The sequence below is a fragment of the Chelmon rostratus genome, chromosome 7 (genome assembly GCF_017976325.1).
Source record: "Chelmon rostratus isolate fCheRos1 chromosome 7, fCheRos1.pri, whole genome shotgun sequence".
Taxonomy (NCBI): Eukaryota; Metazoa; Chordata; class Actinopteri; order Chaetodontiformes; family Chaetodontidae; genus Chelmon; species Chelmon rostratus.
Window position 1 is genome coordinate 15,392,697 of NC_055664.1, and position 17,650 is coordinate 15,410,346.

A 17,650-nucleotide genomic window follows, 5' to 3' on the forward strand; every position below is an offset into this window, starting at 1 on the left:
TGTTGCTGTGGCTGACTCTAACAGGTCTCCGCTCCTTTGTGTGCACATGCGTCCCTGTTAGACTTCACAGCAGGCGATATGTTCGTCACACTTACGGCACAAGCCCCTCCATCAGCAGCACATAAACTGAACGGGGACAATGAAGACAGTGGCAGTGTGCATCAGTGCTTCTATGTTTGCTTGGTCCCTGCTGCCATATGTACAGAAGCTGTGCCCCCCCACGCTACAACAAAAGCCTCGCCATGCGTCAGGATGCTTCGTCTTTTATTCCCCCGACACTGCGCTCTGCTCCATGAACTCTGACCTCTGGCGAGCAGCCAGACAAAGCAGGCAGACACTCCCCTCTGCTCCTGATCATGCACTGTGGACTTGCTGAGCACTTGTTGAGTGGATGGATGACTGACACAGTAGGGAATAAGACGCACACACAGTCATATTCACTGCTTCTCACAGGTCTGAATGAGAACATATTCTGGCATCCAAAACATCTTTTGCTTGTTATGTGTGCAGTGTCCAAAATGTGTTATTAAAAGTGAGATCTTCAAACAAAAATATATTTTTCTTGCTAGACACATTTTAGTGGAATGTTTTGTACAATGAACAAGGTTTGGTTGAGTAGGAGTGGGTGATAAAATTCTCCATCATGGCATATGAGATCTAGTTACATGATATCAGTATATATCGTTATGTCACACATTTTCTGGAAATCCATTAAGAACCTGTTGATGGATAAAATATCTGTTAATCCAGCAAATCAAATAGTGACAGATGATACATTAATGCAAAAATGATGATCAATGAAACGGTTTTACTCGATCTCCAACAGCAGACAAATTACATGAATAATATGTTTTATTGATGATGCACTGGGTTGAAAATGAAAACTAAGCTGCATCATAACAAGCAAGCACACAAGCAAAACACCTGCTTGCTTGTATGGTGTTGGGTTAATGTGAAATACAGAAAAATCCATCTATTCTATCTATTTGCAGCCTGCACCTTTGCACTTGTGTTCTTGCTTACAATTCACAGTAACAGACATTGTATGTTTTTTCTATTGTATATACCTTTGTGCTTGTCGTCCTTCTACTCTGCTGTATGTCTATTTCTACTTTCCTGAAAATTGCATTCAAATTCCTTGTATGCGTGCACAAGCTTCACCTAACAAGCTGATTCTGACTTTGTGCTGCACAGAGGGGGTAGATTTTCAGGCTCATCTATTCTAAAGAAGTAGAAAATTAGGAACATATGCAGTCTAGCACGGCAGTCATATGTAAGTTTGTTGTTTAGACCTTTAATTTGACTTTATTTAGCATTTTTTGACAGTAGAGAGGCGTTGATTCAATGCTGTGGTCATTTCTGTGGCACTAGTTTATGATGATGTGTCAACACAACCAGCTAACCTGCAGTATTTTTTGCATTTAATCACATCACACAGGCCTGTGTGCTGACTCAGCGCCACAGTGAGCCGTGCACGCGGACAGGTGTCGCTGGTTAGTGATAGTGGGACGGTGTGAGCTGCTCAGGTGACTGAAGGAAACTCCCCCTGGAGACAGACAGTCATCTGCAGCCGACAGACGGAGCAGCCTGCTCTCACTGATCACTCTGATGGAAGTTAGTCGCTCATCTATGCCGCTATATCAGCCCGCTTTTGCGCCTTTACTCTAAAACACTTCACGCTCGGGAGGTTTGGGTTGAACTCTCGGTTATGGATCGACTGGATGAATGGAGCCTCAAGTCCAAGAGCCTGGACCTGGGGGAGGACTTCTACTTCGACTACGGAGCGGAGGAAATAACAGATTATCAGGACCCCAGTGAACTTCTGGCTGCGTTGAGACAAAAGGAGGAAGAGGTTATTTTGGCAGCCCAGCTGGGAAACGCATTGCTCCTGGAAAACCGTGAGCTGAAAGATCAGAGCGAGAAACTTCATGAGCAGTACGCAGACAAGCTGGAGGTAAGAGCGCGCCGTCGTTTATTATAGAGCCCACTGCGTTAGAATAAACGGTTTGTGATGGAGCTGATGGATGAAATACGCTTTAAAAAGCCTTCACGACGTGGTTTCTGTTCATGTTTGAAGTGGGCGGGAGAGATGGAAATGTAGTTTCCTTCTTTTTAGCCACGGACATGCAAACTCTATCCTAACGCATTAAAAATATCAGCCTACATCAAACTGTAGAGCAACACTTCGAGCTAAATGAATCCAGGAGATAGTTGTGATAATAGATCGTTTTCATTCAGGTACATGCGGTGAATATATGACAAATACACCCAATTGGTGGTTTATTTATTGTCATATGTTCAAATGCCAGCTTTAAATATAATACAGAGCAAATATTTGTCTTACAATTAGACAAAATACTGGAGAAAATGCGCATGAATGTGATGAGAAACAGCATGAACGATGCTTCATGAGGTACAACAGGCGTCATTCAGCATATTCCATGCCTATATGGTAGATAGTCATAGGAAATCTACCATAAATGAAAAGGGTGATTTTCTTTATTAGTAAAGCAGCTCTCATTCGTGTCCTCCAAAGAGCAGAAAAGTTGGTTTCAGGTCAAGTTGTTGTTGCTGAACCTCGCTCAGTGTGACCAGGTTCATGCCTCTGTGCTCTCTGTCTTTCATGTCTTTCCTGTGACTAAGATGTATTTCTATCTTACGCCTGTAATGAAAGCTGTCTTCTCAGCCTGTGAAACAACTTGGCAATGTGCTGCTGTCTGTGGAGTCAAACTCATCCTCCTAACTCTTGATGAAGCTTCAGTGGTGAACTTGTGCATATGGAGAGAAATACAGTGACAGTGCGACTAAGCGTTGATCCTCCATATTTAATAAATGTGCACAAAACAAACAAAGGAGCCTCGCTGCAAACTTTTTCCACTTTCGTCTTCGCTGTGAATCTATTGCCTGCACAGCATCACACACCTGAGCGCTTACAGCAGACCAAATAACTGTTTTTCTCAGGGTGAAAGCTCATGTGTCCTTCGGATGTTCAGTCTTTAATCTTATCAGATGTGACTGTGGCTTACATGACAGAATTGGAGCAAACCCTGGACATGGTGTTTCATTTTACAAAGTGCAATAAAGATGTGACAAGGACCTGGATCTGCCTAGAAACAGATTCATATATTGATAAATAGTTACACTTGAATGGAATATAAGGTTGCATCTAATGATTATTTTCATTGCGGATTCATTGGCTGATTACTGTCAATCAGTCGATCAATCATTTGCTCTAAAAACGTCAGAAAATAGTGATAAATGCCCATTTTTCTAAAGCTCACAGGAGATACAATAAAAGAATATTTCTTATCGCCTAAGACAAAGAAAAGAGAAAATCTTTACAATGTCATCAGAGAAGATGAGACTAACTAAACTATTAATCAGTTGTCAAGTAGTTGTAGATTAATTTTCTGTCTTGATCAACCAATAGTTTCAGCTCTAATGGAACATTTAAAAACAGATTTGGCTGATTTTTCTGAATGGTAGCACATAAGTACTGTAAATTCTCAGTGCAATTCCCTATTTTCAGTCAGATTCCAGCTGTCACACATTTCCCATGATCCTTTACAGCTTTGAATTTACACTGAAGTTGCTTTTCAAAATAAGACATTCTCATTTGAACATCCTGTTGGCAATAAGGGTCATTTACAAGCATTCTGATTATGCTGAATGAATGTAATATTGGGTCTTTCCACCCCTAGGAGCTGGAGCAGGGCAGGCATGAGCTGCGGCTGAAGCTGGAGGGCTGCCAGTCCCAGTGGGAGAGCCAGGTGGTGGACCTGGAGAGGGATGTGAGGGAGCTGAGCGCCCAGGTGGAGCGGCTCACCGAGGCCCTGAGCGAGGCCGAGCGGGACAAGAGTCGAGCCCAGCTTGAGCACAGCGAGCACACGCAGCAACTCAGGGAGCAGCTCAACACTGTAAGTCCCACACATGGACAGTGTGTGAATTTAATGTCTGCATCACATCAGCCGAAGGGGTAAAAGAAAACCCCTCGACTGCGACAGGTAACACCTGAACTGTGGATACAAAGCTGCACGTCTGAGTCAAACGAGACACCCAATCCACACACTGAAACTCGATGTTCTTTGCAAACGACTCAGGTATCAGTCTGACTCAGTCCAATCTGCATGAAGGCCAAACTCTCAGGCTGTGTCTATACGCTCAGTCTTTATATAGCAAAGCCATGACAGAGTGCTTATAAACAAGGTTTGATAAAAAAGGAAAGTGTTCATCTGAGCAGGAGAGACAGACAATAAGTGGAGGCTGTCAGTCAGCAGCTACGAAACAAAGTCTGAGTTGTTGGCTTCAGGAAAATGATCCTGGCCAGTGTGGAGCAGAATGGAAATGATGTGCAAACAAGAGGAGGAGTGAAATATGTGCCATGATTTGATTTCAGATGGAGGGCAGAGGGAGGAGAGCGCAGAAAAGACCTGGGAGGTGCATGTTTGCTAATTCAGTGGAAAAGAGTTCGACAGAGCTAAAACAGCTAATCTATTAGCGACTGACAGGAAGATGAATCTGTTTTTGGAATTGTTTTAGTCGCCAAATATTTTCTGATTCCAGCCTCTCAGATGTGAGGATTTTCCGCATTTTCTCTGTGTTTTTATCGTTGTGAACAGATTATCTGACTGTTGGTTGACGATATCTGAAGACTTCACCTTGGCCAGATTAATTGAGTATGAGATATGAGATCATTTTAATCTGTTTGGCCAGACGCAGTTTATTCAGCAACATGAAGTTAACCTTTAACAAAGTCCTTAGATACGCATATGATGTAATAATAATAAAAAAACTGGCTGACTCAAGTCATTATCAGGCTGTTCAGACTGTTCAAGTCTAATGTTTATGATCCTCATTGAAACCAGTGTACCAAAGTCAGTGTACCAGTGTATCAAACCGATGACATAATTTACAGCCTCTTATCAGTGAACAAGGAGGAGCTGATTGGATCACACAGCTGGACAGCCTTGAGTGTTTTTCCATTGTGAGAAAGTAGGGAATGTTTTACTAAACATGATGTGACGGCGCTGCGTTCCACATGACCGACTTCTTATGACGTCAAAAGCAGCCATAGAGCAGCAAAACTGAGCTCCCAAAGTTAAAAATGAATCCAAACACGAGTGTGCACCCTCCCACGAGTCAAGGTCCGCAGAAACTGAACCTATGAACGTCTTCCCCCCTCCTCTGTGGTCAGGCTGAAGGACTTACTGAGGCAAACAGACTCCCTAGAAGTTCAGGAAAAAGTCAATTTAGATAAAAAAGTGCTATCCGTTGAAGGAGGAGGAAGTGGGGAAAATGTTTTGTTTGGCTGCCCGGCAATGGCCGACTCTGGACTCTGTGTGGCTGTAAAATCCAGAGAAGAGAGCGAATGTGTCCTAGACAGAAAGAGAGTGAAGAAGCGCCATGTCTGACGTGGTTAAGGCTGCCGTTGCACCGCTGCCTGCTGTGGTGAGTTTTGTCTGTATGTCTATGATTACATGTGTCTGTACTGGCGCCCCCACAGTTATGGAGCAGTAGATTTAGTTCTGTGTGTCCTGATTGGGCTTCAGTACACCAGCAATCAAGTGTCTTGATTTGCCCAACCAACAGCACAAAATCCAAAGATATTTAGTTTATTATCTTTGAAGACTAAGAAAATCAGCAAATATTCACATTTGGGACCAGAAAACGACGTTAGAACAGGTAAATATTTGCCATTTTTCAATCAAGTTTCAGGTCTTCATAGAGTTTTGGAGTTTATACAGTTAATTTGTGTCTTAAAGCTGCAGAAGGCCATCGTATTTATTCTAATTTTAATTGAAATAACTAATTATGACATCACATGTCACTAACAATATTTAATTGAAGGGTTCCTTTAAAAAATCTGTTGTGAGTGCCCACCCCTTTGCATTTAGTTTTTAAAAGACTGGGCCCAATCTGAATCAAACAACCAATCAGAGTTAGGTAGCAGGTAACTAGCCTATCACAGCAACTCTGTACAAACAATGATGATCCGGTTGGGTTCTAAGCGGTCGGTTCTTTCCTTCCTCTCTGCGAGGCTCGGCGGCCGGTTTGGTTACAACTGTTGACAACCTTCCGCTTGAAGCCCAGTGAAATGTGCGTGCATGTTTGGTGCACATACATACACATACATGCTGTGTTCATATTGCCCCTGCAGCTTCAGTGTACTCTGTGTTAAGTTTCTCTCACAGGGAGCAGAAAGTCATTCTCACCTGTTTAAAAGAAATAAACATTGAATGATTTCGGTCTTCATGCATTTTGAGTCTACTTGTCATGGAGCTCTAACAGGTTTCAAAGAGCTTGAAACTCTATATCCTAATTGTGAGAGTGTAACCAGAGCATGACAGGAATCTGGAGGACCGTATCGCACCGCAGAAACTCGAGAGAGAGAAAGAATTCATCATGTTTACCAGCAACGCAAAGCAAAGCTCAGATGTGAGAGGAAAGATTCGCTGTGTCTCTCCATTCTGGTGCATTTGAGGAAGCGGCTGCATAAAAACAATGTTGACGTGTGCCAGATCCTCCCATGGTTCAGCGCTGACTGTTGCGGGAAAGCTGGTGTTAAAGTATCAGGGAGTGTTGAGTGATGTCAGGAAAAAATGGAATCGGTGAATGTTTAACAAGGAAATATATAAAATCTGATTCTGAAGGACCAGCAGGTTATGATGTTTTTTACAGGAAAGGAAAGATTAAGACTTTTTGCTGCTTTAGTTTGACTCTTGTGCAAGAAAATGTTATGAGTGTATTAGAAACTGGCCTATAAACACATCTACTGGATAAGAAATGTTAGACTGGAAAGGGAGTATGATTATTGGACGATAAGATGGAAATGTTTGTTTTTTCAGAACATATTTTAAAGAGAAGTTCAGGACATTGGTTTGGACCAGTGTCAAGTTAGATTTAGTTTCGCTCTTAATCAGTCACATTTTTGGCTCTCATAATTTATACCAGAATGGAAAATTGTAAGGTAAGCTTAGCTAAAAGATAAACAAACACATGGAGATATAAATCCAATGTAAATCCTACGTACGAAAAGCCACATGAGAAAAAACAGATCAACAGGTGAATTCTGCACTAAAGGAATTTAATGTTAAACACAAATCCAACACCATGTTCATGGGGTTTTCTGGGTGGCCCTCTATCATTTGCTGGCTCCCTAAACTGGCACCCAGTCGTGAAAACCTTAAGAACCCCTGGTCTACGTGATCAGTTCATTCATTGAAAAATAATTTGGCAGATTAATCAGTATATTCCACCCCATTTTTATCAAAAAGAGCCGACTGGGTGTTAATGAAGTACTTGGTGATTTGTATGTTTCTATGTTACCACTTCACCTCCTGCTTTCCTCTCAGTGTCACATGATCACCTTCCCTGGGCGCGGCGTTACTGGCGCGACTGTGACAAATCCCTCACTGTAGATTTCCGTTATGGTAAAAGGAGATGCCCGAATTGAGGCGAGCCCCCGTGACCTCTGCTCCCTCTACAAGCATCACGCAGCTCCCGGACAAAAAAGAGACAATAAACACTGAGGAGAGATATAAATCTTTCATTTGCTCCTTTGATGTTACCCACGGCATCCCGTCATCCCGGGGGAGAGCCGTCTTTTCTGTGCGCTCCCTGAGGGGCACGGCTATAGCTTGGGTAGTCAGCTGTTAGATACCTCAGTGTTTGGACTGGGGAAGGCCTGAGGCTTGGGGGGCCGCGTGAGGGGATATCATCTTTGTGTCTCTACCAAGTGGAGCGTCCTCCTTCCACTCCTGTTTTGGTGATTCTCAGTGGGTCGCTGCCTCTATTGTGGAGGGGGCCCTTGATGAGACGAGACAGCAGTAATGACGACTCGCGTTCGTCTTTAAGCCCCCCCCCTTCTCCTCTTCATAGTGTGTCTGCATGCTATGTTTTGTTTTTGCCCATCAGTGCCTGCTTTACTCTTGTCACACACACATCCCACTAATTTTAGCCATCGCGCCTGCCTCACTTCCTCTGCACACTCCTACCAACACGTACACACAAGCTGTCCCCTCCGCTTCACCCTCGTGACTTCCAAGTTGACCCTCCTCCACATTGTTGTCCAATGTGGCATGATGATGTCACAGACAAGACCAAGATGCCCTCTGCTCCATCTGCCGCAGAGGCCGGCCTTTCATCCTGTATTATGCGGTCGTGATGGGACCTGACAGGGGCCCGCCAAACTGCTGAGTAAGGGGAACTGAGGGTCCCAGGCCAGGGTTGGGGGGTGTGGGGGATTTGGAGGGTGTGGGGTTGGTATGTTCACTGAGGCTTCAAACTGGCACAACAGCACTCCAAAGATCCAAATCTTGTTTTTGAGAGATTTCACTCTTCAGTGAAGGTGAAGCATGACAGCATGAATGAGAAATCATTCTTTAACAGTTAATAAGTCAGGTGGTTTGTCAGGAATCTTGTTGCATCTTGTTCAGTTGCAGAACTGATTTCCAGAACTGACTTTTTGGCTTGGTTAAAGGTGCCCTGTGGAATTTTATTGTAAACAAAGTTATGTTTACATTCACTGTTTCCCACCAACATGCACTGAGTTTATCCTTGAGGCGTGACAGACATGTTCAATGCATCTCCTTCCGCATAAAACATTGCAAAGCCAACAGTAGAGATATAGAGATAGTGTTTGTGTAGCTAGCCAGGTGGCACATTGCCATGTTTTTTGCTCGGTAGTGCTACAAGTGTTCAAAAAAAATGTTTTGACCTCTCAGATTTTATCTTTAGCACCCATTTTGAGCTTGGGAACATATTGTAACCATTCTTCTAAAGGCAGTAAAGAAAACCATCTCTCATCCTCCAGCATGCCAAACACATGTTTAATTTCAGTCACCTAATCCCCACCTCTCAGGCAGGTACCTTTTTATACCTCTTCTCCTCTGGGTCTAGATTACAGGATTTTGCCTCAGAGAAACCTCCGGCTATGTTTGGTTATTTTTAGATGTTAAAATTGTGGTCTTAATTCTGCTGCAGCTCACGCCTCAGGCCAGCTTTGTTTTGGAGTTTTAGGTTCACTGATACAAACGTATGATTCCTCTCTTCTTGGTCAAAGTTTGATTTCTGGCTGAGTGAACTGCTTGAATCTCTCTGTAACCCCCTCCTCATGTCTAAAAGTGAACAAAATGCACAAAGAGGGCTTTCCTGAAATTCAAAGACCACATTTCTGTTTTCTTTTACTGTTCTCGTGAATCTCATGTGTCTTTTTTCTCTCTGATGTGGATTTGTGTGTGTGTATGTGTAGGCAATGGAGGTGGAGAGAGCCATGTCCAGTGAGCTGCAGGCTCTAAAACAGGAGCTCCAACAGAAAGGAAGCCACAACAGGCCGCAGGACGAGGAGCTGCTCAGTGCCATGAGGGAGCAGGTAGCTACCATGCACGAAACACACAAACTGTACACTGTATGTACTGTGTAAGTGCTGAAACCAAAGAAAATCCTACATGTAACTACTAAAAGGATGGTTGTGTAAAATGTTTCCACTCCAGAGAGCATCGTGTACTCACACGGACAGAATGACCAGAACACACTGCACTGTGTGTGTGTGCGTGTGTGTGTGAGAGAGAGAGTGTGTGTGTAAGTGTGAGTGAAAGTTTGAGCGAAAGTGTTTCCACCTACTGGTTCATCTTGTCGTGTTGCATACACTTCTGTTTAGTGTCATTTACAGAGGAAATCTTTTTTAATGTTACTTTTCGAATTCATAAAGAGCATTTTAAGACACTGAAGAACAGGTAACAAAAGAAACAGAACAAATCTGAACAACTAAAGGAGGCCAATAAAAACAAATAAGACAAACCATTTAAATTAAAGAAAAGAAAATACAGCATAAAGAAGGTAAAGCACATTTTCAAAATAAAACACTAAATGTTTCTTCCAATTATGTTTATTTCTTTATAGAATAATAAATAAATAAAAAACGCCAAACTTCATAGACTTGCCTTGGTAATTTTTGGTCCTTTAGGTCGGAGATGGTGCATCATGAATTAAAAAAAAAAAAAAAAAAATCATGAAAAATCAGGAACAACCAATAAAGCCTCCAAATACTAGTCAACATTCTATATAGTACCAAGTGGTAGCAGAGACTGGCCTCCTAATAAACACAGCTGGGGAGATTTTAGCAAATGGTTTATGCAACCACGCCAAAATAGAGAAACCAAGAAAAGTTTTCACTTTATCTGCTTCATTTTTTCACTTCCAGCAGTTTTATTTCTTTTCAGGAAGAATAAGAAGTCAGAGAACAACTTCACCACTTCAAACACACAGATATCAACATTAGTAAATAATGGGGGTGTGAGTCAAGGCAGTAGCGGGGGTTAGTCAGAGAAGTTTAAACTTTTTTGGCATGTCTAAGATGTGTGTTTGTGTGTGTTTTTCAGGTGCTGCGTCTCACCCAGAAGGAACAGGTGCTGGAGGAGCGTTTGGAGAGTGTGTGTCAAGAAAACACTGAGCTGAGGGCGAGTTTGGCCTCTTTACACACACGTCTGGCTCTGCATGACCAACTCACCCAGCAGCACAGCCAGCAGGTGTGTATACAGATACATTACATGCACACAGGCAGGCACACACAGGCGAGGCAACACAAAGCTGTTCAGTGTGGTTTGGTGTGTGAATGAAAGAGCCTCAGTAACAAAGGGACTCTCTGACCGGCAGCCCGGGTTTCGGCGGGATTGTGGAAAGCATTGCTAAACAATCACCTCATCCCGTCATTGTAACTTTGACCCGCAATTCTGGATTCCACACGTGTCGTTTAGTTTCATGTTGGGCTGGAGGCTGGAATCTGGCATGTCAGGATTTCTCTCGCACTCAACATAAGTGGAAAATTTTCCATGAGTGTTTCATGGCAGCTTTTTGTAAAGCACTCATGGACTTGGGTAAAATAACTCTCACCTTGTTGTATGCATCTCTCTCGGTTTATCATAATTTATCATAATCTGATGAGTCATAGTGTTGTCGTTGTGCAGTGCTAGGCCTCTCTTTATGTTTATGCCTCGGTTCACCCATGTGTATGCATCTCCTTGTGTTTTCAGCTCGCCGAGGCGTGGCAGGAGGCGGAGGCGGCGCGGGGTCGCTCACAGCAGCTGCAGGCCCAGGTGGAGGACCTTCAGGAGGAGGTGTCTCTGCAGGAGGCCAGGAGCCACGGAGACGCCTCCCTGTTGTCCGAGCTGGAGAGCAGCCTGGAGACAACAGAGCTGGGAGTCAGCAAAGAAGAGGTACATAAGCAGCAGGACTGGGGCACTTCAGTCTGTAGCACAGAGTACAGTGTTGCAGTGGGTGACATGTTTCTTCATGACAATAGACATGTTCACTGTAGTTTAACCTGAGCCAATCTTGCACACGCTATGCTTATAGAAATACCCACCAGAGCGCAAAATGTGTATATATCTGCAACTGAAAGTTGAAAACACATTTTTTTTGTCAAGATATATTTGCAAAAGTGCCAAAAGTCAATATGTGTACTTACACTCATTCTCATTCTCATTCTCATTCTGCCTTTATAACTTTCACATGCAAGAAACACAAGATATGTTTAAAGGTGTTGTGATGCAGGAGTTTTGATTATAATGATGGTGTTCTAAGATAGGGGGAGAGAGAAATTAGTCATGGTTAAAGCTGGGAAGGTTGAATTGTACTAATGAGCCTTTGAATGATTGAGTCTGACTCATTTAGGACTTGTCAATTATCTGACCTCATGTGATGTCACTTGAGTCAGGGTTGGTTGAGGCTGAAGACTACAAGTATGCAAATCATGCAAATCTGGGATGTGGAGTTAGACAGAAATGAGCTTTCAAGACTCGTCATCTCTGCTGCAAGCTATGTTAGCCACTACCAGCATAACATGCATGAACCTCTGACCAAAATGACGGTGAAAAAGTTGCATTGTGGGTAGAGGAGATCCGTATCAAAGCATTAGAAAATTGTTTCAGATTCTTCTTATAACACAGGTACCGTGAATGCTGCGGTGCAGTTGTGAAAAAAAGGAAAACAAGACCCAGAAGTAGGAAATACTGAGTTTATTTGAGCAATACAACAAACGCAACCAGCCTTGACCACGAGGCAGAGAGGCTGTAAATTAAAGTCAGTACTGTAACCGGCAGAAACAGCAGAATGATTTAACCCGGGCCCGGATGCACTGACTTTACCTCCATACTGTGGTAAGCAAGTGTTCCTTTTTGGGCTTGTTCTATTGTAGTCCTGCCCACAATGATTCATGTATGTTTTTTTTGGGGGGGGGGGTTCCTGTGATGACTGGAAACAAGAATATTAAACAAAGTCTTTCCTGAGAGGCGTGTACAATGAGATAGCACAGTTATGGCACCAGAGAAACATCATCTGGAAGTTGATTTTTAGGAAACATGTATGGACGTTGTTTTAGAGGAACATGCTGACAGAACACTTTGTGCGAGTTCTCCATGACCGTGTGACTTGTGTTAGACGCAAGGACGCGAGGAGAAGGTGTGAAGGTTCGGATTTCCAGAGCAAAGACACCACAAAGAAATATTAGATAAGGCTCGTTGCGTAAGTTTGAATCAGGGGAAGAGCTAAAACGCTGACTGAGAGTGAAATTGAGTCTTCAAAATTCTCACTCTCCGGGTGTCTGCTTTTATTGTTTTGTTCCAGCAGGAAAATGTGATGTATAACTGCGCCATGAGTCACTCACGACATTTCCTGTTTGTCATAGCCACATTGTTGAAGTGTCCCCGTTTACAGCTTTCGGTGCGCATTCCCACGTGTGTCTGTAAACTTGTCAGAAGACATTATATGATAATCCATCATATGAAAATAAACCTTCATGATATCTTTGTCGAGTTATCATGAGATCAGTGTCATCATGTGATATGTTTGGCTCAAGGAAGTTGAATAAAGTGATGAGGTAATGCTTGTGCCTCCCAGTGTGTAAATACCTGATGTCAGTCAAGATGTAGTGTGCATGCTGAAAGAGGAAACTAAATACCTTGTTTTTGACCCAGTTTTTTGCCCAAAGACGTGTTATTTGCCATTAAAACAGCTGAAACATTAGCTGTTTTAATGTAGGCCAAATATACAGTAGCAGCCTCCAAGCTATACCAGTTGTGTTGTGAGAGAAACTGAACACTTCATAGTTAAGTTGAGACTTTCTTGCTTTATTTGAAAGTCCTAAATAACATAAATGCTTCCTTTCCTGTTGTACTTAGATAAAGCAAGAAGTGGGCTCCATCCTTCAGTTACTGCTCCCGCTGACCCAGGAACCGAACAGCCCAGAGAGGTCAGAGGTCGTGGATCAACAGGAGGACCTGAAGGCCATGCTGCATCAGCTGAAGGGAGTGGCCCGAACCCTGGCGCAGGCATCCAGCCCTCAGGTGAGCGACCGTCACACAGCATGAGCGAGTGGGGCAGGAGAGGAAATGCAAAACAAAGGGCTGACCTTGTTGGGTGGAATCAAAGGAGGACGGGAATACTACACTGTGGCTTTTATGTCTTTGAATCATATATAATTATGGTATAGAGTGTATATATGCGTGTATATTGTGTTCTGAGGTTGATGAATACCCCGGCTAGATACTACAAGATGTCATTTTTGTGTACATTTGTAGGACAGTGCAGCACAGTTGCTGCTTTTTAAACACAGCTTATATTTAGAGAAGAAGATATTTTGATAGCACATGTGTGTTTTTTTATGTATCACAGAAAGCTCAAATCATGGACTCAGACAGTAGCCTACTCACTTAGCACGTTCATCAATTTATTCACAGTTGTTATCTACCCCCTTGTGGCTGTTAGAGTCGACACACTGAACCGTGCTGAGGAACTGTGTGCCGAATTGGAATTGTTGCAACTGATAGCTTACATACTTTGCTGAGCCTCTATTTGCCACAAGCGAGCTCATACAATTGTCCAGTTGTGTTGGACCAGTAACAGGCGTTCATCACTGTAACTAAATATTCCTGCCCATCCCTTTCCTCTCCTCGGAGCGCCGTGCAAATAGGCCAACGCCACAGAAACTCCTTTTGCCGAAAAATCTCTGTGAAACGCACGGCCGACACCTGATCTCTCTGTTAATGTCTCCGACCCAGGAGCTGAATCGAGTCTTTGTCGACAGGACGGGTGATCAGTGTGGGAATCCGAGCGCAGCACAGGAGCTGAGAGATCAGGTAACCCAGTGATGAACGAACACGTCTGTCAGGGAGGAGCAGCGCCCGCAGAGGCCCATTATGTTAGGATTTGGCTGTCAGAACTGACCTTGCTGCTGTCACTGTGGTCCGTCTTAGCGGCACAGACGGATTCAGTCACCTTTGACAGCATTTTTACTGGAGCAAAATTTTGATTATTTTTCTCCTTAAAATGAGTGTGTGCTGCCAGCTTTAATTGGCATAGATTAAATAATAAAGTGCATGAATTAGTTTATTCAGAAGCTACATCAAAGTGTCTTTAAATTGCAGTGCAACAATGTGTGTGCAAAACACATGCACGTCTTTCTGTCCAGAAAGACTCCAAGTACTAACAACACTGTTAAATGCCCCCTTTATATTTTCTATTTTTATTACATTACGAAAAGCCCAACGTTTCAAACACAAACTGTCTCTTTGTAAAGGTACAGAGGAATCAGAAGGTTAAAGGGGGAAATTATACCTTTTCCAGGGAACATTTGTTAGTGCTGTGAGTCCTTGGATGGCAGAAACCATTTTAGTGCAAAAGGAATGTCTTTATTGTTTTTTCAAAGAGATAAAACGCAGTAGTCTAAACACAGTTCATTTCTTCTTCCTCCAGAACGACCAGCTGCATCAGGAGAACGCTGAGCTGAGGCACAAGCTGCAGAGCGCTCAGGAACAGGCTGAAGTCGCCCAACAGGCCATCAGGGACCGAGATGAAGCCATAGCCAAGTGAGAAGCTCATTTATTTTTCATTATTTTTAATTCAAATTATAAGAATCACATGGCTTTGACAGGATTTGTCGTTTCAGGTTTATTGTACAAGAAGTCTTGAGTTTTATTTTGCATAAGTGCGCAGATTTTGGGTTGAATATTCAGAAGTAAATCAACGAGTCACTGTCAGCTGACTGTTTGTGAGATCGATTACGCATACTGTTGCAACCACAGCAATGAGTTTTGAACATTCCTTGTATGATATATGTGTGACAGTGATTCTTCTTTGTAGGAAAAACCTGATGGAGGCTGAGTTGGTGAGAAGTAAAAATGACATGATGTCTCTGAACAACCAGTTATTGGAAGCCATCCAGCGTAAACTGGAGCTGTCACAGGAACTGGAGGCCTGGCAGGTGGGGTCCCTTTTTTCTCTGTGGAGCTTTTTGTCCATCCCGTCCAGTCTGCTATATTCTAAACCTATACATTTAATTAACATATTTAAGATGCTTATCATAACTGAGGAAAAACCCTTTTTGAGGCATGCTGTCTGCAGTTTTAGTGATGATTTGTCGAGGAAGGAGACGGCTGTATCTCAGTTTGGTGCCCTCAGTGGGAGGTTAAGGACAGACGCAGCCATACCTCTCTCAGCCTTGTCCCTTTGGAGGGACATAAATGGCAGGTGTCTCTGTCTACGAGTCCTTCTGCTGCTGAGTCACTATGCCAAGCCGAGCCATCTGCTGGAGGGTCTGATCTCCTGTGTGTTGATGAATGTAATGCAGATAATATTAGAACCAAAACACTGATTAATTTGGAAAAATCACGTTTGTTAGTATGGTTCAAATCATTCACTTAAGGTTTTAGTTGTTCGTTATAATAATTAATAATACTCGATTGAACTATTCCTTTGGATTTTTAACAACCAATCATAAACAGAATTTATCTTTGATGTACAGGTACAGACTGGTGTCAAAGGCAGACAGTCTACAAAAGCAGTTCCTTATTTACAGAAGAAACATGCATGCAGTGATCATAGAAATTAACAGGAATATTTATAAGCCGTGTACAAATCAGACACACTGAACACAATGGATCATAGGAACAGAAAAAACTGCTGAGTCTAGACCATGAGGGCAGCCTGCTCTTTTTGAGCTCCAGCAATCCCTTCAGCGTCAGATCAGCTGAACCAGCAACACATTTACATTGTAAATCTGGTTCTGAAAGGTGCTAAAGAAATAAAGTTTACTTTAAGAGACTCTTTGAGAGACGAACAGAGACCTGCCTGTGGCTCTTAGCTCTGAGCCTGTTGGTTCCTACTGTCAGTCATTTACTAAGCAGCTGAATGTTGTAGTTTTTGGCAAATGTTTTGGCATTGTGACAGGACATTTTGCCCATTGCAGTGTTGTGTTACTCTGGTGTGTTTTTAATAGTTTTTATCCAGTATATGAGGGTTTGGCTACACAGATAAGTCAAAAGTCAAGTCAAAGTCAAAGTCAGCTTTATTGTCAATTCTGCAGTATGTACAGGACAAACAGAGAATCGAAATTGCTTTACTCTTCAACCCTTTTGTGACAGATAACACTTCTTAGTAGGTTCAAGTCATTGTTGGTTCTGTTGTTTTCATGGGATTTGTTGTTCATTGCCCGAGTTGTTCTTTAAAAACATAAAAATACATTGATTGATACTCCAAATAAATGCATGCAACATCAATGAGCAGCGAAAGAAAAGTAGTGCCGTCATGTTGTTTGCCGAACATGAGATACCAGACTGAGTCGCTGCTCCTCAGACTTCCTGCTCATTTCCTCTTCCTCCCCACCTATCCTCAGGACGACATTCAGATCATCATCAACCAGCAGCTCAGGTCCCAGCAGCAGTCAGAGCTCCCTCAGAAGAAGTCCACCTCCAACGGCATGTCCTTCTTCCGCCGACCCAGCAAGACGGCCTCCACCTGGACACGTCAGCCCTCCTCCTCCTTCTCCTCTGCCTGGAGTTCCGATGCTGATCAGGACAAAAGCCAATCCCCCTGGAGGGACTGGTTAAGACGAGGGAAAGGGGCACAGTACGGCAAATAATGGACGATTAGTGCTGCACCTTCCTCCTGAGTGCTGAGGGGAGGATATACCAGGAGAATAGGCCAGAGTGCAGCTTCCTGAACATCAGATATGGTGAAAAGAAGCCATAAAGACACTTTCAATTCAGTGATGAACAACAGAGCCACTTCAGACAAAGACTTGTCAAACAGACACTTACGTGTAAACATTTCACTGAGAGGCTGAGCCTTCCTAAGTTCTAAACTGTGACCTGTAACCTGGAACACTAACATTTTCACAGAATTACATTAGAGGGTTTGCTTGACTGTAAATATTGTGCCTTATTTTGTAATATTCGTAATATTGTGAATGTCTTTATATGGTGTACATGTTAGGTATAGATCGCCTGAGTGTTTGTTCAGATTATTTAATGTCACAGATCAAAGAGAAGGAGATGTACAGTCAGCAAGTAAATGATCAAACAGTTCATTTGTAATTGTGCTGAATTTTGTCTCTACGCACCAAGTCGGATGTGAGAAGTTGCATTTTTTACTGTCAGTTTTGCTCAAAAGCTAAAATGTAAAACTGTTGATTGTATAAGAAACATTGTATGTTTTCATGTACACTGAGAAGGATGTTATTTTTTTCTATCTTCATTTTTGTTTGTTTCTTTTTAGTACAAAATGAATATGTTCTCTGAATGAAGACTTGGTGTGCTTTGTGTCACACATGTATGTGTATGTGCTCTGTGACTCAGTGTTCAATATTAAAGCTGCTCAG

The 17,650-nt window shown here is 42.8% G+C and overlaps 1 protein-coding gene across 1 annotated transcript; it reads left to right on the forward strand.

Moving 5' to 3' along the window:
• The first annotated feature begins 1,580 nt into the window (after positions 1–1,580).
• Positions 1,581–17,650, forward strand: si:ch211-235m3.5 (BICD family-like cargo adapter 1). Its single transcript, XM_041940672.1, has 10 exons — positions 1,581–1,954; positions 3,702–3,917; positions 9,251–9,370; positions 10,380–10,526; positions 11,031–11,213; positions 13,176–13,340; positions 14,055–14,132; positions 14,749–14,861; positions 15,136–15,256; positions 16,667–17,650. The coding sequence occupies exons 1-10, from the start codon at positions 1,709–1,711 to the stop codon at positions 16,910–16,912; spliced, it is 1,635 nt and encodes a 544-aa protein (XP_041796606.1). The 5' UTR covers positions 1,581–1,708; the 3' UTR covers positions 16,913–17,650.